At 43.4% G+C, this 20,876-nt stretch overlaps 1 protein-coding gene across 1 annotated transcript; it reads left to right on the forward strand.

The window, feature by feature from the left end:
* The first annotated feature begins 7,714 nt into the window (after positions 1 to 7,714).
* On the forward strand, positions 7,715 to 20,669 carry SAPCD2 (suppressor APC domain containing 2). Its single transcript, XM_044661216.1, has 7 exons — positions 7,715 to 8,068; positions 8,147 to 8,387; positions 14,796 to 14,872; positions 18,503 to 18,649; positions 18,782 to 18,906; positions 19,413 to 19,506; positions 19,631 to 20,669. Exons 1-7 carry the CDS (start codon positions 7,715 to 7,717, stop codon positions 19,757 to 19,759), a joined length of 1,167 nt encoding a protein of 388 aa, XP_044517151.1. The 3' UTR covers positions 19,760 to 20,669.
* The last annotated feature ends 207 nt before the right edge of the window (positions 20,670 to 20,876 follow it).

Consider the following 20,876-nt stretch of genomic DNA (forward strand, 5'->3'; position numbering starts at 1 on the left):
GGAGGGCAGGAGGGGAGGAAAGGAGAGAATCTGAATGGGAAAATATCAGAAAGCAATTGTCAAAAATCGTTTTTATGTATAATTGAAAAAAAATAAAATTGAATTAAATAAAAAGACAGGGCACTAAAGAGAGGTATTTTATTTTGTTTTATTTCATTTTTTTAAACCCTTTCCTTCAGTCTTGGAATCAATACTGTGTACTGGTTCTAAGGCAGAAGAGTGGTAAGGTCTAGGCAATGGGAGTTAAGTGACTTGGCCAGGATCACACACTGGGAAGTGTCTGAGGCCAGATTTCCTTCTTCAACAGCCTGGCTTCCTTCAAATCTTAGCTAAAGTCTCACCTTCTTGAGGAAGCCTTTCCAAATCCCTCTTAATTCTATTGATTTTTCCCCATTTATTCTGCATACAGTTTGCATGTTTTCTTCCATTAGACTATGATCTCTTGGAGATCAGAATTGTCTTTGTGTCCCTTAGCACTTAGCACAGTTCCTGGCACATAGGAGGTGCTTAATAAATGCATATTGTCTCAATGACTGACCCAGGGTTCATCTGCCCAGGCATACTTTCTTTCTCTCAAGCACTTTTTCCTTAAATGAGGAAGGGTCAGGACATAATAACCAAGAATGGAGAAACAGAAAGGGTGACAAAGACTGAATAGAGGGGAAAACCCAGACTGGAAGGGCCAACCAGATTTTCTACCTACTTTGGTTCACATCTGTTCAAAAGAAATGTTCTTCTCTATGAAGATGAAGTAACCATAGCATCCCAGGATTTTTGAGGTTCACATTCCACTCTAGCATCCTGCCTAGCTATTCATAACCAGAGAGATCTTTCTAGTCACATGCAGGAATAAAGCTCTCAGGTGATTTAGAGACCTGAGAATATATTCAATGTCAAAAACCTAGGACCAGTTTTGGGGGTATAACAAAGGCCACCATAAAAAGCTAATCAATGTGTTAAATGGAGCCAAGATGGATTGAGCAAATAAATTGTGGATTCACATATTCATAACCAGAGTTGAGATTACATTAGAACAAAATCTATATAAATCTCATAAATGTTTATTGACTATCAACATAATCAAAAATATTTAGCAAATTCAAATTGCTGTGTTACTGATGAGGAAGATACTCCTAGAAATGCTCCCAGGAAATGGAGAGGTTTATTTGAAGAACACTGGATAAAGTGGTTAAAATCTGAAATGGAAGCAAGTAGGTTTGATGTGCCTTTTATATGTGTATACTATCCCAATAACACTGTGAGTTCTCCAAGGACAGAAACCAAATCACTTCCTTTTTATTCTGTATGTTATTTTGGGAATAGAGTATTGGTATTGGGCCAGTGCTCAGCACTCAATAAAACTTTGCTAACTTCTAGAATTCTACCAAAGCCCCTTAGCCTGACTCTTTCCCACACACCTGAGGTTCTCCAAGGGGCCACCTGATGCTTAGGGAGTTACTTTCCCTCCCCTTCCACCCCCAAGACTCAGCTGCTAAAAAGAGCCTTGTTCTCCTTAAGCAAGTGCTCTATGGTAACACAAGGCTCCCTTGTCCCAGAGTGGGGCAGCTCTCAACTGTAGCTTCCTTAGCTACAAAAATGTTTCCACTCATTTCAATGATGTCTGATGTCACCCCTGGATTCCCTTGGACTGGACAAACCCCGGCTTTATTCCCAAACAGATTTGCAGCACAGTCGTTGCTTGTCTGGCTAGAATCAACCTCAGAGTTTTCTGAGAAGTGTGCTTCTAGTATGTGACAGGGGCTGTGCTGTCTTATGTCTGCTCCTCCCCTATTTCCAGTCTCTGGACTGGCTGGTTCTTGGAGAATCAAGAGAGAAAGGGCTGTAGAAGGCTAGCAAGTAGAAACAGAAAAGTTGGCTTTCACATTATCTGCTCTCTGGCCCCAGGCCAGTTGGCCCTATCCAGGTAAGACTTGTGTTTAAAAAGTGGCAGAGAGCAAATATTCATAGCAGGTATTAGGGGCAAAGGTCAGTGACAACTTCCTTTCTAGTCACATACAGGAGAAAAGCTCTCAGGTGATTCAGAGACCTAAGAAGGTACTCAATTTCAAAAATCTAGGACCAGTTTTTGGGGAAAAAACAAAGGCCACCATAAAAATCTAATCAACATGTTAAATGGAGCCAAGATGGGTTCAATGAATAAGTTGTATACTTGTAAATTACCCATCATCATAGCGTGTGTGCTTAAAGATTCTTGACACGTTTTACTTTTTTAAGGCTTCTTTTTACCTTAAATGACAAACCAAGCATATGTGTCATAACAGAGAAACTATAAAGGAAGGCTGGAGAAATTTAAAGGGGAAAGGCCACCATCCAAAAGTTACAGAATTGAGAAAAACCCCTAGAACTTGGGGACAGCTAGGTGGTGCAGTGGATACAATGCCAGGCCTGAAGTAAGGAGGACTTAATCTTTCTGAGTTTAAATCTGGCTTCAAACATCTACTAGCTGTGTGACCCTAGGCAAGTCACTTGATTGTGTTGACCTCAATTTCCTCATCTGTAAAACTAATTGGAGAAGGAAATGGCAAACCACTCCAGTATCTTTGAGAGAAAACCCTAAATGGAGTTAGGAAGAGTCAGAAATAACTGAAAATTAATTTAATGAGTGGCAACTAAGTGTCTCAGTGAATAGAAAGTCAGGCCTAGAGACAGGCGGGTCTGAGTTCAAATTTGACCTCAGTTATTTCCTAGTTGCATGACCCTGGGCAAGTCACTTAACTCCCATTGCCTAACCCTTACTGCTCTTTTGCCTGATACCTAGTATTGATTCTAAGAGAGAAGGTAGAGAGAGGTTTAAAAAAATGACCTATTGATTGGCCTAGATCTTCCTCTTGGCTGTAAAAGGTAACAATATCATATTCTAAGGAGTCTTCTATTTGAGGGTATCCTGACTAGTGCTGTCACATTTGGCCACAGGAGATAAAAGTGTGTGGATGATTCTTTGCAGCACATCCCCACGACTAGACAAATTACTTCAGGGTTCTCTTTGTCCATACTAGATAACTTTTGTCTGAGTTGTCAGCTATTGACACCTCTCTTCTTCTGGCTTTGACTTCTCTACTGGGTTTGTTCATTCTTCATTCATTTATTAAAGAACTACTCTGTACAAGGCAACATATGGTGTTAAATATGGTATAACCCTATCCAGTGCTAAATATGGTTTTTTAAATTCAAAGATATTTTATTTTCCCAATTACATGTAATAATGACCTTTAACATATATTTTCCAAAATTATAAGATCCAAACTGTCTCTTTCCCTCTTCTCCCTCTTCCCTCTCAGAGATGGTAAGCAATTTAATCTAAGTTATGCATGTAGTAGCCGAATATGATTTCTGTAGGAGGTAAAAACAGCTCCATAGAACAAGATCTTTGTTTTCATATTCCCTTGGCAGTGCTTTTCATGCAGTAGGTGCTTAATAAATTCTGATTGATTGATGGTTGATTGATTGATTGATTGAATAAATCAAACTGACCAAATGAGAGCCGGAAAGGGCCTTAGAGATCATCTAGACTGACCCTCACATTAGATGTAGGAGTTTAAAACAGTGGGGTTTAGGCAGTATGATACTGTGGATTGTGCACTGGTCTAAGAATCTCTGCCGATAATTTGCATGAATTCAAATGATAGTTCTGACATATTGTGATTTAATAACTAGGAATCCAGAGATCTGGATTTGAATCCCAGCTTTGCAAGTCACTAGAAACAATTTGAACAAGTCACAGAACCTCACTGAGCTGGTCCAGGACCTTCTTTTCATAGTTGAGAAAAATGAAGCCCAGAAAAAGTAAGTGACTTGCCTAGAGTCTCTTCACTTCTCCCTGAATCAGTTTTTTTCTCTAAAAGCAGTGAATGCTTTTGGTGGGACTGTGAACCAATATAATCACTCTGGAGAGCAACATGGATTCATGCTCAAAGGGCCATAAAACTGTGCCTACTCTTTGATGCAGTGATATCACTACTGGGTCTGTATCCCAAAGATCAGAAATAAGGAAAAGGACCTACTTGTACAAAAAAAAAAAAAAAAAATTAGCAGCTCTTTTTGTAGTGGCAAAGAATTGTAAACTGAAGTGTTATCCATCACTTGGGGAATGAATGAACAAGATGTGGTATATGGTTGTAATAGAATACTATGGCACCATAGGAAATGACAAATAGGATGAGTTCAGAAAAACCTGCAAAGACTTATATGAACTGATGCAAAGTGAAGTGAGCAGGGCCAGGAGAATATTGTATACAGTAACAGAAATATTATACTAGGATCAGCTATGAAGGTCTAAACCATTATCAGCAAAGCAAATTTCCAAGATAACCACAAAATGCTCTCCGCAGCCAAAGAAGAAACTGTCAGAGGGGCAGCTGGGTGGCTCAAGGGATTGAGAGCCAGGTCTAGAGATGGGAGGTCCTGGGTTCAAATCTGGCCTCAGACACTTCCTAGCTATGTGACAATGGGCAAGTCACTCCATCACCATTGCCTAGCTCCTACTGCTCTTCTATTTTGGAACCAATACACAATATTGATCCTAGGGCAGAAGGTAAGGGTTAAAAAAAAATGTTGCAACATTTGTACAACCCAGTGGAATTGCTTTTCAGCTCTGGGAGCTGTCAGGGAAAAGGGGAGGGGAAGAAAATGAATCACATAAACATGGGAAAATAGTCTAAAAAATAAATAAACAAATAAATAAAATAAAATAAAGGAAGACAGACTAGAAGGAAAAAAAAAAAGAAACTGTCAGAGTCTGATTACTGCCATGGGAAGGAGTAGGGAAGGAGGGAGAAAACCTGAATCCCCCAATATCAGAAAATAATTGTGAAAATTTGTTTCTACATGTAATTCCAAAAAAATAATTAAATAATTTTGAATGAAAAAATTTTAAAGAGAATGAATGATAATTCTATGAAGTTCAAATGATTCAGATAAGATAGTTGTCCTTTGTACCTGAAGAGGATGGAAATGACATCTTTGATTAAGTCTTTCAACTTGAGCATAAACTAGATTTAAATGAGACAGAGTTGCATAGCTATCCCCCTCATTCTCTCAAAGTCCAGTGGCTAGACAAAAGTCAGGATGGCTAGGGATGACTCAGGATGAAATGGATCTTGGCTTTTTCCATGTCTAAACAAGCTCTAAGCTCTCTACCATGCCTGCTTCAGTCATCTTTATGGCCATTGGCACAAACTGTTCTCATCTAGCCCATTCCACCTGAGGAAGTCTTCAAATGCCTAGGGCTAACACTCACCCTTACTCATTGAGGGATTTTTGGCCTATTGGTTACCCTAAACCTAGCCTAGCCCATTTGCTGAGACAGTTTTCCTGGGTTGTGGGCATTGCACATGCTCCAGCTTCTTGGGGCCACGAATGAGAGATAGGAGGCAGGTAGACACCAAAGGAGGATAAATAGTCCTGAAAAGACTCAGCAAGCCCTCACACCAGAGGTACTAGTCTTCCTTGAACACCCTGTATACCCCTCAAATAAGATATTTATCTAGCAGAGTATTTGTAAACTAGAAAGTGCTTTATACATTTAAAGTGTTACTACAGATAAATGAACTCCTAGACTCAAAGAATGTCACAGCCAGAAGAAATATCAATCTAGCCCATTCATTTTACAGATGAGGAAACTGAGCTCTAGAAGAGATCAGTAACATACCTATTGGCACATACTGGTCTTATCCTTTTAGTGCACTGGAAGCTTCATGATGAAGGGGACAAAATCAAATTCATCACATCCATCCCTCCCCACCACTATATAAGCACAAGGTTTTGCACGATCTGATACCAGAGAGGCTCAGTCAGACAATAAACATTCATTAAGCATTTATTATATGTCAGGTCCTTTGCTAAGCATTGGAGATTCAAAGAATGGCAAAAACAGTAGGTGAGTGATAAAGCAAGGTCTAGGATTCCTTCCACCAAACCACCTCTCAGAATTCTACCCTTTGCTAAGGAAAGAGGAAAGGAAGAAAACTTATGAAATGAATCTAAGAAGCATGTTAAGATGTTAGATGACATAATTAGGATCTCAAAATACCTCAACAGGCTACAATGATGTGTTGAGATTAAAAAGATGATGGGGGCAGCAGCTAAGTGGCTCAGTGGACTGAGAGCCAGGCCTAGAGGTTCTGGGTTCAAATAGTCCTCAAACACTTTCTAGGTATGTAACCCTGGACACATCACTTAACCCTCATTGCCTAGCTCTTATAATTTTCCTTCTTTGGAACCAATATGCAGTATTGATTCTAATATGGCAGGTAAGGCCTTAAAAAGAAAAAATGAAGTTAGTGTGAAAAAACAACAACAAAATCCCTAAACACAAGCTATGGTTATTCATGGACCCTAGGTTCAAAATGAATAGTGTGAAATGGTCTTCAAAGAAGCTAGTGTTATTATTAACTTACTTTGGAATAGGTATAGGATCCAGAAAGAATGAGGTGCCAAAACTGTCCCAAGTCATACTTATCTGATCAGATTACATTGGGAGGACAGTTTAAAGTTCTGGGCATCAAATTATCAGGGAAAACAGACAGAAATGAAAGAAATAAGGTCCAGAAGAGGTGATTAGGTTGGTGAGGAGAGATCTTTTGAAGACAGTGTGACTATTTAGCAGAATGGCTCTTCTGTGGATTGAGAATTAACTTGTTCTGGGGCAGCTGGGTAGCTCAGTGGATTGAGAGTCAGGCCTAGAGACGGGAGGTCCTAGGTTCAAATCTGGCCTCAGACACTTCCCAGCTGTGTGACCCTGGGCAAGTCACTTGACCCCCATTGCCCACCCTTACCACTCTTCCATCTAGGAGCCAATACACAGAAGTCAAGGGTTTAAAAAAAATAAAAAAATTTAAAAAAAAGAAAGAATTAACTTGTCCTGCTTGGCTCTGGGAGAAGGGAGCAATGGGAGCAATGGAAATTGCAAAGACAATATTGTTAGAAAATGTTAGAGGAAAAAATTTCTAACTAATTAGAGCTGCATCAAAATTAAATGGATTGCCTTGAGATGGATCCCCTTATGCTGGAGATTTTCAAGTAGAGACTAAATGACCACTTGTTTTGGAAATGATAGAAGGAGTTCTTGTCACAAAAGGGTTGGACCACATCCTCTGAGGTCCCTTCTAAATTCAAATTCTGAGATTCTGTATACCTTCTAAAGGAGGAAACAGATGAGCTGCCCAAAAAAAGGTTTCTAAATGCAGAGTCGAGAGATAGGACTAAGCTGCGCTTAAGGAGATCTATAGGGTCCTCTGGTAAGGGAACCCAGCTCCTTCGTCCAGGCTTTTCCGCTCTATAACTTCGCCTCTTTCCCTACATCCCAAGTGGAACCAGAGAGCTGGGTCTGCACCTGCGAAGAGGAGGGGCACTTAGCTCTGGACTCAGCATCTGCCTCTTGGCCTTTCTCTTTTGGCTGGAAAATCAAACCGGTTCAGTCTGTTTCTTAGCCAATCCAGGAAGAGATGGTGCCCCTTCGGGCCAATGACTGGTGAACGTGCTAATGAGCTGGTGACGCAAGCGAGGAAGTCCCTGGTTCAAAAAGGAGAAACTATTGTAAGTTCCTTTCTCTGGCTGTCTCCCTCCCTTCTTCTCTCCCTCCCCTTTTTCTCTCTCTCTTTTCCCTCCCTCCTCCCCATCCTTTCGCTCTTCTCCTCTCCCGGGGCTTTGGAACGTTGCGGATTGTTTGGAACCTGGAGACCCTCGCTGCTGGCCCATGGCTGTGATCGCTTCTGAGCGTGGCCGGGCACTATCCGCAGCCCCAGAGCAGGAATTCAGCACCGAAGGGCTGCCCCGGGCCTTTCTGCAGAGCCTGCGTACCCTCTTCGACATTCTGGACGATCGACGGCGGGGCTACGTCCACCTCTTGGAGATTGAGTCCCGATGGCAAGGAGCGGACACGCGAGAGCTCCCAAGGGGTGTGCTGGAAGGTTTGAGGAAGGTTGCCCCTGCCAGCGGGTATCTAACCTTCGAGAGGTTTGTAGTAGGGCTGAGGACTTCGCTGTTGAATGCTGAGAATGGGGCCCCCCATGCCAGAGCCCCGCTGGGGTCCCGGGGCCAGGCATACCAAGCCAAACTGCTCCCCACGGGTCTCGGGAATTGCAAGGCTAGTGCTGGCCAGGCTCGGGGCAAACTGGCCCATGAGAAGCACCACCAGCGACTCATCTTCACACCCGCAGACGAGCCCCGGACGCTGCTGGAGAAAAAACCTTTGTCTTTGGGAGTTCGATATCCCCACGCGGGATCGAGCTGCTCCTCCCGTAGCTTGGAGAAGCTCTCCAGCCCTCAGGAAGCTGGGTGTTACCCGGGGGATTTGGAGCGGCCCAAGAGCCAGGCTCCTCAGAGCCCCGGAGGACAGATTCTGGAGCGAAGTCTGAGTGGAGATGCAGGTGAGGGTTTAGAGACGTGGAGGGCTTTGGGGACCCGAGGTGATTGGGGGGAGGGGAAGGATTGCAGTCTACAGAGAACACTTGCTTTTAGTTCTTAAATTTGTTTCTTCTCTCCTTCCTTCTATCCTTCTATCCCTCTTTCCCGTCGCCCCCACACCATCGGTGCCGCTGGTCTAGCTTGGGGACCCTCATCTCTCTATTCTTTTCTGTCTGGATATTCAGCCTCTTTTCCTGTCAGTTTACATTAACAACACCCCGCACACCCCACCTCACTCCCAGTAGGCTGATTTGTTCCTAGTCCATTCTCTTCCAAGGTCATTCCGGCTCTGTTTTCTGACTCACTTTGCCTCTGAAAAATGGCTCACTACCTGGGCAAATCAGGGGCTGAGGAGCTCCAGCAGGGAAAGGACTTTCATGTTCTCAAAACACTTAGAAAGAAGCATGTTTTTTCCTCCTTCCACTACCCAAAACGAGGATTTTTTTGAGGGATTACACAGACACAAGTCCAAGCCTGAGAAGGAATGACTCTCCTTTGCTACATAAACAGCAGGGCCAAATGAGGGACTTGAAGGGCCCCACAGAGAATTTTTGGTTTAATGTAGACCTATCCTTGGAGAGAAGGCCCAGGTAATAATAATTATCATGATTACACTTTACATGTATTAAGTATTTAAATGCTGCTATCTTATCTTATCTCTATTAACATCTCTTGGAGATGGATAAAACAGGAACTGTTTCCCCCATTTTATAGATAAAGACAACTGAGGCACAGAAAATCTTGCCCAAGGTTATACAGGATTTGAACTTAGGGCTTGGGGTTCCTATATAATTCAGGAGGGAGAATAAAGAGAATAGACATTTTTTGTAGAGGAGAGTAGATTCTTAACAAATGCAAGTCTTCTGGCCTCAGCCAAAGAACAGTAGACTATCTGAGTTTAGTAGGTGTCTAAGTTTAGAAACTATCTAGAGCACTTGGGCTTGGGTTTGGGGTGTGGGGTGGGGAAGAAAGACGGAGTCTTATCATGCGGGCTTCCTGGGCCATTGGCAAAGGCTGGAGGGAGCTGAATGGCCAGCACTGTCCATTCCCACAGACCTGTCCTTAGGGAACAAATATCTGGATTATAAGTTACAGGCGTGGGCTGGGCTCCGAGATCAGCCGATGGTCCCTCTGAAAGCCAATCCCCTGGGCCTCCCTTGGCCCTTTCAGCCTACACACGTGCCCAGGCAGGTGCAGAGTTTCCATTCAGCAAAGTGCTTCCGATCCCCGCTGCACTCCCAACCAGTGCCATGGGGGAAGGGGGAAAAGGAGAGAAGAGAAAGTGAGAGGAACAGGGGCTCCTGGCTCCTCCAGTGCTCTTAGTTGAGATTTTGATAGTTCTCTAAGTATAGGATGGAGATAAGGAGAGGGGGAAGGAGGCAGGAGGCAGGAGGTCAAGAACATGGAAGGCAGGCCAGCTAGGTAGCTCAATATATAGAATGCCAGGCCTGAAGTCGGGATGACTTGGATTCAAATCTGGCTTCAGATACTTCCTAACTTTGTCACCCTGGGAAAGTCACTTAATCCCAATGGCCTGTCCCTTTCCCTTCTGCCCTAGAGATGTTTCTAAGACAGTAAGTAAGGGATAAAAAAAAAAAAAAAAGCATAGGACAGAGAGAAAGCTGCCCTTTTTCCTTTCCATATCACTCATCTATTCATCTTCCGCAATGATATGGCTCCAAGCGTTTTTGGGAATCATGGTGGCCACATAGGTGCTGGTGCCACTCGTGGATCAGATTCAGTCTTGGATGTATACCCTATTTATTGCTAGGGACTTACAGCCCTTTCTTTGACTCCCTCTGCTCAGATGTCCACAGTCACGGGGCAAGCTAGAGTGGGGAACCCCCCCCCCCCCGCCTCCCTCCCCCAAGGAGCAGAGAATCTTCTGTGGTGACCTCCTGGTGAACTGGCTTCCTAGGCCAAGCAACCTATGCTGGTTGCTATTTGGATATAGCATGTTGAGGCAAGAAACACAGGCCCTACCTCAGAGTTGCTTTGCCTGGTGAAGGGTGAGGAGAGGTAGACCTGGCACATGGATTGTTTCAGCCAACCCTTCCAGGCTTCAAGATTCCAGATCTGGGACCTCTGAAATGGCCATCATGAAAGGGATCTTCTCTTTCCACCCAGTTTTGTCAGACTCCCTCTTCTTTCCCCCATCTCTCTTTCCTGCACTCTTTGGACCCTAGAAAGCCATAGTTTTGCCCTGTTGAGCCTTTCATGCTGAAAAATCTGCAGTTGCTATATCCTTGCCAGCATTTCCTTCCCTGCCTGCTGTAATGGAGGATTGTCAGGGATGTTAACTATTATTATTTGTGGGTTCACACTGGGGTGAGAGAGACAGGAATAACAGATGGACAGGGCCAAACAAGTTAGGGAGACCAGGGTTTACTGCCAAGGAGCTAACTGTCAACAGAAATGGCAGTTAGGCCCAACAGTCACTCAGCCCACCTAGGCAAGGGCCTATGGAACCAACAGGCAAAAGGTAAAAGTTTATAACAGTTTGAGGGAAACAATAATAAAGGATGGGAATTGGGATTCTACACTTACAAGCTAAGGGCAAACCACAGGGGAAGGACTTGACTACACTAAACTGAGACCTAAGCCAGGCAGGGCCCAGAGAATAACAGGACTGGAGTGGGAATCCTCACAGTAGAGTCCAGAGATGTTATCAGGATGCCAAGAACCAACTCCTCCAGAACTGATGGTCTAAAGCAGCTCAGTAGGGAGAAGAGCCTGCAAGCTGTCCACCAGATCGCAGATCACTCCCTACTCAGTGCTGTTGTGCAGGATAGATGTCCTCTGCTTCCAGCCTTCACCACACTCCAGGATCCCAGGGAATAAGGGAGCAACTCCACAAGCTCTGAGGTCTCCCAGGGAATCAGTTACTGCCTGTAACTCTCACCATGGAGTCCTTCTCAGAGAGTCCAAGCAACTTCCTGCTTCCCCATTCCATGTGGAATTCTCCAGCCCTTCCTGCTAGGTCCACATTAATTATATATAAACTAATAGCTAAATAATCCTCATAACACTGCCCTGAGGCCAGGAGGTCTATGACCCTCCGGTTCACCTGAGTTTCAGGCTTCCACAATTGACAGAGCAAGGTCCTTCTCCTCCATTTCTCTTACCACCAATTAAGGGCTGGATTGCTCCCCAGAAGAAAATTTGCCCCCCACCCCCCGATCATAAGTTCATAAATTTAGAGAAGGAAGAGAGACTTTGGAGGCCATCAAATCCAACCCCCTAAATTTACAGATGAAGAAACTGAGGCACAGAGAAGTTAGGTGATTAGTCATACAACTAGTAAGTGTCTGAAGGAAGATTTGAACCTCAGATCTTCCTGACTCTGAGTCCAGCATCTAGCTAGTCATCTGGGCCACCAGAGTCCCACAAAATATATTATAAATGGACCTTTTGTTGCTCAATCTGTGTCTTTCTGGAACATTGGATACCAGGGGATTGTTTAGGTAAATACTAGGATATCTGATCCGTAGACCACTAAGGAAAACTGGAAGTGTTCAAAGATATCCCTTTGTGGGTACTTCAGGAAGGCTGGCCATAGCTTCTCCCAAACTTTCCTTCAATGTCTATCTCCAAACCAGAATCCTGACCTGATTAGAGAAGTGTACATAACAAACAATTTTGGATTGTCCATCCATTGTTTCAAAATGAGAAGAAATGTTGAGGGGGTAGGGATAGACCATTAGGGAGAAAGCCTTAGAAAGGCTTGGCTTGGTGCAGTGGCCAGAGCACCAGATCTAGAGTCAGGAGGATCTAGGTTCAAATCTGGCCTCAGACACTTCCTAACTGTGTGACCCTAGGCAAGTCACTTAACCCTGATTGCCTAGCCTTTGCCCCTCTTCTGTCTTAGAATTAATACTAAGGCAAAAGGCAAGCATTAACAAAAAAGAGAGAGAGAGATGATTTTTGTAAAATACTTTGGAAACCTTTAAGTGTCATAAAAGTAATAGCAACAGTTATTATTCAAAGCTGGCCTCAGATACTTCTAGGTATAAGACCCTGGGCAAGTCACTTAAACCCAGTTGCCTAGCCTTTACCACTCTTATGCCTTAGAAGTAATACTTAGTGTTGATTCTAAGTCAGAAGGTAAGTGTTTAAAAAAAAAAAAAAAAGATTTCCTTCAAGTACCAGGTCCACATTGCTTCATTCATTGTGTTTGTATCCTCCAGCATCTAGCACAATGCCTGGCTCATAGTAAGTGCTGAATAAATATTTGTTGAATACCCTTACACCTGATTACCTCAAAATGTAAACCATGAAATACCCACCCCTCAAAAATAAAGGGGTCTTGGCTGAGTCGAAAAGAGTATTCACTTCTTAAGGGAAAATCATTAGAAATGCATGCTGGAGGATATCCAGGATGGAGCCTCCTGGCCAGAGAAGGGTGGGAAAAACTTATGTTTGCAAACCACAAAGTGTAGTCTGGGGAGGAATTGGGTGGTAGAGAATGGGCAGAAACCAAGGGAAAACCAACCAAACAGAAAGCAAGGAAAACATTTAAATATGAAAGACAAACATGTATATGAAGGAGTCATAGGGTGGAACAGATGGCACCTAGAAGCAGGAAAATTCAGTATATTTGATAGCAATGGCTGACCACAAGGCTGTTTTAAGCTGGCTTGTGATGCTTCAGGTAGGGTTTCAGCAATGAACACTCTGAAGGTGTCTGGAAGTGAGCAAGACCTCTGGTTCCCTGCAGACTCCTAATTTTGGCTCTTTCCTGTAAACAGGCTTGCTCTGTGTCCTGGGCATCTGTATAGTAAGTTAACTCATGGGAAATTCAGGAGTATTTCTACAATTTCTATTCCTTTTACGTATTTAAAACATTCTGAGGGGCAGCTAGGCAGCACAATGGATAGATTGGATGGGGAGGTGGCCCTGGATAAGTTATTTAATCCCAATTTCCTAGTCCTTGCCATTCTTTTATCTTAGACTTGAAACTAAGATAGATGATAAGAATTGAAAAAAAAAAAACATTCTGAGATGGGTTGCTAGGCTTCACTAGACTGAAGGGGTCCATGACCCAAAAAAGGTTAAGAATTCCTATACTAGAACCTCCACTACCAACAAAGAACCTATGGGGAAGAAAGCCTTATGCCCACCAGATCCTCATACTCCTCTCCTGTCTGGAAGGAGGACTGACTCTCTCTGCTTAGGCCTCCAGCCCTGATAGCCTTCCCTGATCCACCTGGGCAGGAGGTCAGGGAAAGGCATGTAATTCAATTATTCAACAATTCCTTATTGAAGTCCTCCATCTAAGGTTAGGAAAGGAAAAGAAAGGTTAGAGAAAGAAAAGAAAAAGATAGAAACATAACTGCTGCCCTTGTTTGGTTGGGGGGATGAGTCTCAGACCCATGAAGAGCTAGATATGATGATGGTGATTAATTATCCAAATTTTTAGTGTTCTAGAAATTCCAAGAAGGGAAAAGCTCTGTGATCTAGAGCAGTCAGTGTAGACTTCGTGGTCTAGGCAAAATCTGAACTAGACTTTAAAAAATTAGTAGACTCTGGATAAACAGTGGAGGAGAAGGATATGGTAAGGTGGGGAAATGGAGTGAGCAAAGGTACAAAGACAGAATGAAAGTGGGAAGTGTGAGGAGTCAGTGAAGAGAAGAGGCTGAGTAAGTAGAGAGTGGATTTAGAGAAGCCTAAGGAGCCAGTCCTGGGGCAATAGTGCTGATGGAAAGCTAAACACCAATAGCAAAGCCTTCAAGTTGGAAAAGTAGCCAAATCCATTTCAAGCAGATGTAGAAATATCTGCTTCCTTTATTAATTGGACTCTGAGTCAAAGTCTGCTGGTGGGAACAATAAGAATGAGGGACTGAGATACTCAGGGCCTGGGGCTTAGGTCTGGAGATTAAGATTAAGGAAATAAATTTATGTGACAAGAAAAATCAGGGGTGGAGATGGAGGAGGAAGTCTATCTAGGAGATGAGGTAGAAAAAACTTCAAGAAAGAAATACATGAACTTGACTACTTAAGGCTCACAGGAATGAGATGGAAATTCCTCTTGTAAGTAACCCAAAAGGTTGGGTTACCTTTCCCAGCCTCCAGGGAATGCAACCTTTTCCCCAAATTTCTTCTTTGCCAGGAGGGCGGGGAACAGCTTTTCTGCCTCACCCATGTACACCCTGCTAGGACTTGTTTTCATAACCCAGATATTGTGAGCCAGGCCTGGGAGTGGGGGAACCAGGTCTAGCCAGAGTCAAGGGTGGGCATGATTGGTTGTTGCAAGCCTTTTAGGCCAAGCTGAGAGCTGGTTGTAAGAGCCAGGCAGCTACCCACATCTTTCTGCCTTGCAGGCACTGATGTCCGGACTATGGGACGATGTCAAAGTGAAAGTTGTACTACAGGTGGGTCTGGGAGGCACCCAAGGGGCCGGGGAGAGCAGCGGCGGCATACTATCACCAATGGAGTGGACTATGACATGGTAAGATGTCATATGGTTTCCTTGCCCTATAGTTTTCCACTTCCCCATTTATAGTAAATAAGAAGGAACAGCTGGACAGACCAGGAAGCAACCATCAGAGGTGCTGACTTCTGTTACCCCTGGGCAAGGATGTACAGCATCAGTGTGGTGAGGATGAATGAATGAGAAAGTGTTTCTTTATTTTATTTTATCTTTATTTTTTAAAAAATTTGATTGATTGATTGATTTAGAATATTTTCCCATGGTTACATGATTCATGTTCTCTCCCACCCTTCTTCCCTCCCCATTCCCAGAGCTAACAAGCAATTCTACTGAGTTATTCTTATATTATTGCTCAAAACCTATTTCCATATTATTCATATTGAAATAGAGTAGTAATCTTTTAAAACCAAACCCCCCCAATCATATATCCATAGAACCACGTGATAAGTCATATGTTTTTCTTCTGCGTTTCTGCTCCCACAGTTCTTTCTCTGGATGTGGATAGCATTCTTTCTCATAAGTCTCTTGGGATTGTCTTGGATCATTGCATTGCTATTGGCAGCAAAATCTATTACATTTGATTGTGTCACAATATTTCAGTTTCTGTGTAAAATGTTCTCCTGGTTCTACTCACTTCACTCTGCATCAATTCATGGAGGTTCTTCCAGTTCATATGGAAATCTTCCAGATCATCACTCCTTATAGCACAACAATATTCCATCACCATCAAATATCACAATTTTCTCAGCCATTCCCCAATTGATGGACACCCCCTCAAAAGGTGGTCTTTTTGAGATTTTCTAGAGAGCAAAGCCAAACGTGTAATATTATTTGATATGTAGAATCTATGAGAATGCCAAGAATCATCAAGACACATTTCATATCAAAGAGAATATCTGGGTCCCGAGTGATTTACAAATGAATTCTATCAAGTATTTAAAGGACAAGTAATCCCTATACTACACAAACTCCTGATGCAAATGTTCTAAGTCAGACCTAGCTCAGGTTAGTCCAATAATTCATGCTTGGTACTAGAATGCAATGAAACACTCATGGACCAAAAAAAAAAAGCAATAAAAATTACTTTACTTAAAAGAAAAAAATTAAAATGATACTTTAAAAACTATTAAATAAAATATTTTGCTCTCCTCTACCTCCATCTTCACCATAGTAGCTATAGTAGATCAAGAAGACACAGTTCAATGAATTAGTCACCAAACTATACTACAATAACAGTCTTAGTTCCTTATAGGCTGAGCTCTTTATGCCAAGCAACAGGAAGCCATGCCAATAGTTCAAGCCATGGGGTTCCATACCAACCAAATCCTGAGAATGGTAACCCCACTCACCTAAAGGAAAACTAGCTTAGCCTATATAAATACATACACACACACACATATATACATATATTTGTGTGTATGTTTATGTATAAACATATAAATGTTTATTTGCATTGCATATAGTACTATAGGTGGATAATACTTTTTTAATGCTCATAAGCTGAAGAAGGAAACAGTAAACCACTCTAGTAGCTTTGCCAAGAAAACCCCAAATGAGGTCATGAAGGGTTGGACATAGCTGAACAACAAACATTACTTCATATACACATAGATTTAGCTTCTGAGAGGTGAGATACCCAACCTTAATAATTGAAAGTATGGTGAGAATCTATTTCAAAATATAGATATTTACTCCTAACACATCCCACCCACTAGTGGAAAGAGTTCAAATCTTTATAGTAATCTTCCACCACTTAAAATGCCTTAAGGAAGATGGCAGAGTAGAAGCAAGGAAAACTCAAACCTCCATGAGAATCCTCTCCAACCAATCTTAAAATAACACTTCAAAAAGAACACTGGAGAGAAAGAACCATGAGGAGATGGAGTGATGCAATTTTCACACAGAAAACAACTTGAAAAGTAGGCAGAGAGGATCTGCTTCACTGGGGTGAGAAGGATGCACAGACTACAGAAGACTACACCAAGGAATACCTGCAAAGGCCACATCTACTGTTGCAGATTCTGACTGTGGGTTCAAGCCAACCTTCAGACCCTGAGACCCAGCCAGAGTCAATAGCAATGCAACCCAATACATACCCTGTAGAGTTCCAAGGCCCAGCCCTAGGCTGCAGTAAAGTCCAGAATCCCAATATGAGGCATGCCTGATTTATATAGGTCCAGAGTGAGGCCCAGAGTTCCAGTGCAAGATAGTCTCCAGGTTACTGATCTGTGTGAACCCAGACAGAATTACACCTTGAGAAAGTGTTTCTTTAAATTTTTTAAATTTATTTCTTTAAATGTTTCTCAATTATGTATAAGGAAAAATTTAACATTCATTTTTGAAAATTCTAAGTTCCAAGGGCAGGTAGGTAGCACAGTAAAATAGAGCACCAGGCCTTGAGTGGAAAGGACCTGGGTTCAGATCTGACTTCAGACACTTCCTAGCTGTGTCACCCTGGGCAAGTCACTTAACCCCAACTACCTAGCCCTTGGCCTTCTGTCTTAGAGTTGTTACTAAGACAGAAAGTAAGGGTTTAAAAAAAAAAGAAAAGAAAAAGAACATTTTGAATTCCAAATTCTCTCCCTTCTTCTCCTCTCCCACTCATTTTTTAAAACCCTTACCTTTTGTCTTAGAATCAGTACTAAGTATTGATTCCCAGGCAGAAGAGTGGTAAGGTTAGGCAATAGCGATTAAGTGACTTGCCCAAGGTCACACAGCTAAGAAGTATCTAAGGCCATATTTGAACCCAGGACCTCTCCACTCCAGGCCTGGCTCTCTATCTACTGAGCCACCTAGCTGCCCCCAAGAAAGCATTTCTTAATTACCTACTATGTACCAAGTTCTGTGATAGGCAATTCCCTGCCTTCAAGGACTTTATATTCTATTAAGGTAGTATAACAGATATAAGAGAGTGGTGGCCCCAGAAAGGAGCTTAATGTGAGGAGTTCCAGGGGTTGTGAATGGAGCTCTGGGAAGTTTGTTGTCTTCTTTCCAAGAGCAATTATAGTATTGATTTGATTATTGTTCTCAGGACAAGAGCAAAAGGCAGAGAAGGGGCACAGGGCAGTGTCTTTCCCAGACCTCTAGCTCTAGGGTGGCCCCAGGATTATTCTAGGTCCAGTGGGTCTGGTCTGGAAGCCTATTCGAGGACACTTTATCCCTTTCCCATCTGGAAGACCCATTCCTCCAAGGGCATCAGGGATGAGAAGCATCCCTGTTAGGGATGTTAGGAATCTGTTAGGAACTTGGACTTGATGGGGGAGGACCAAGGGGGTTGGTAATATTTAAAGAAGGTATGAAGTGGGCAGCTAAGTGGCTCAGTGGATTGAGAACCAGACCTTGAGATGGGAGGTCCTGTGTTCAAATATGACCTCAGTCATTTCCTAGCTGTGTGACCCTGGGTAAGTCACTTAACCCCCATTGCCTACTCCTTACCGCTCTTCTGCCTTAGAACCAATACACAATATTGATTCTAAGACAGAAGGTAAGGGTTTTAAAAAATAAATTTTAAGAAGTATTAAAGAAGTCATGAAGCTTGGGGGATGTTGAGCTTCCATCCAATGAGCCATCTGTGCGGACACATGGGTTTGCCTTTATGGAGTATACATAAGTTTCTCTCCAGGTATGTGTGCTTGTTTCATGTTGCAGCTAAAGCAGATGAAGGAGCTGGAACAGGAGAAAGATGCACTCCTACAAGGCTTGGAGATGATGGATCGAGGAAGGGACTGGTATCACCAACAGCTCCACTGGGTACAGGAGCGACAACGCCACTTAACCAAGAACAAGAAGAACACAGTGAGTCTTCCTCTCTGCCTGCCTCCCAGAAAGCAGCAGCAGCCATCCCTGCCTTTAGCAGATAATTCCTTGGCTCCTCCCTGAAGCTTCCCCAGAAACTGGTCTGATCTCTGACCTTAACTCTGCTTGCAGGATTTCGGGGCTGAGGGGAGCCCTAGTCCACTGGGCCAGCTGTTGCCCAAACTACAGGAAGTTATTCGGTGCCTGGGGGAGCTCTTAGCTGCTGCCTGTGCTGGAAGGGTGAGTGCTCCCTCCTTGTACAGGGGTATAATCCCAAGTAACCCCAAGGATTACTAGATGTCCTTCCCCAGGATCTTCAATTCCAGATCCACTGAATACCCCAAAGTCAGTCCATATCAGAGGAAAACTGAGATCATAGAATATAGAAAACTATGAGATATCTATGTTGAAAGGGACCTTTAAGATTATGGAGTCCAGTCCTCTTATTTTGCAAATGGGGAAACCAAGTCTGGCAAAAGGGAAATAACTTGCTTAATGTCACATAGATATACTGAAACACAGGTTTCCTGGCTTCCCATCTAATACCATTTTCACTGCACAGTATTGCTTCTCAGGGTCACAGTAGTGCCTCTCATGTACCTCCCCTCTGCAAATCAGTCTTGACGTGACATTTCCCATGTCATCCTATGGGAGGAGGAGACAACAGGATTCTCCAGGGCTTCCTTTTTGGGTTTGTTCTCTGTCTCTGAACTCTCATCTTCCTTCTTCATGTCCCTCTCATGCAGGTCCAGACTGTTCCCAGCCCTGTCTCTTCCATCCCCTCCATATCCCCCATCTCTGGGAGACATCAACAGACCATCCTCATGCTGAAGGAACAAAATCGTCTTCTAACAAAGGTGGGGATCAAAGGTGAAGAGAAAGGTAGAAGGGGGTGGGAGGTGGATAAGGAAGAAAAAAGAGGGCACTGTGAAATGGGGAGAAAGGCCAGGCAGTTAGTGATTCCTATGGCCTCCTCCCTAGGAAGTAACAGATAAGAGTGAGCGGATCACACAGCTAGAGCAAGAGAAGTCGGCCCTCATCAAGCAACTGTTTGAGGCTCGAGCTCGAAGCCATCAGGAAACCAGCCAGCTGGACTCCACCTTCATCTAACTGCTCTGACAAGAATGCGGACTTCATGGACAGCCCTTGCCCTTGTGGTGGGCATAGAATCTTTTCATAGCCCCTGACCCAACATAGACACACTCTGGGCATCCTTTGCCTTGGTATGGGCACACATTCAGCAGACTGCTTCTGCCATGGGCAGAGATTCTGGCAATCCTAGAAGACATACGGTCCTTCTCTGACCACTGAGCTTCCATCCATAACTAAGGCAGGAGGACTTTCCCATCTAGGCTCTGGGGAAAAAATATCTTTTAGGATAGCTTCCATAGCCATCCCTGGCAGGAAGGGAATTTCCCCCAGCCAGTCTCATCTCCCTCTCTCTACTTCCCCCTTCCTCCTTTGGTGAGTAAAACCCTGAATGGAACTCATGTCCCTCCTTCTTGCTACATGAGTGAACTAGGCCAAGTCATTCCATTTTCCTGGGTTTCTGTTTTCTCTTTTGTAGAAAGAAGGAGCTGGACCAGATAACCTCATAATATCTGTTCTAGTCCTTATGATACAAGGTCTTGAGCTGGGTCGTTTTCTCAGTGCCTCTCACCTAACCTGGTCTATTCTCTTCCAGGTAGGGGCTGGCTCCCAGAAGAAGATAAGCTGCTAGGTGTAGCTCTGAGATAGGGGCATCCCCTTCCCAGGGTTAGAGTCCTTGGGTCTTGGCATCTTGTACCCTTACCCCAACTAGCCATTCCTGGGTTAATAGCCAAGGGGATGAGAATGAACTGGAAAGGCCATTCTCTCCTGGGGAATGGGATATGGTCAAAACTCATCCTCTTTCCCCAGCCACTCGTGGAAGTGTTTACATTAAAAATTCTGGAGTCTCTTAGGTAAGAATGGATTTTTATATGGTTTATTGCCCCAACCCCAGGAATGTGTACAGCTGCTATCTCTCTAGTAAAAATACATGTCATCCCAGATGTTTCTTTATTCCCTTTCCAACCATCTCCACATCTAGGCATTGAGTCCTGAGGGGAAGGAATGACATTCAGGAAACAGCAGGGGGAGTAGGGGGTATGGGAGGCTCCTTAGAAATTTTGAAGGTAATTCTCTCCTTTGCCCCTAGAGGGCAAAATAGCTAGACTAAAGTCCCCAGTAATCAGACAGAAAGTAT

The sequence above is a fragment of the Gracilinanus agilis genome, chromosome 2 (assembly GCF_016433145.1).
Source record: "Gracilinanus agilis isolate LMUSP501 chromosome 2, AgileGrace, whole genome shotgun sequence".
NCBI classification, from domain to species: domain Eukaryota; kingdom Metazoa; phylum Chordata; class Mammalia; order Didelphimorphia; family Didelphidae; genus Gracilinanus; species Gracilinanus agilis.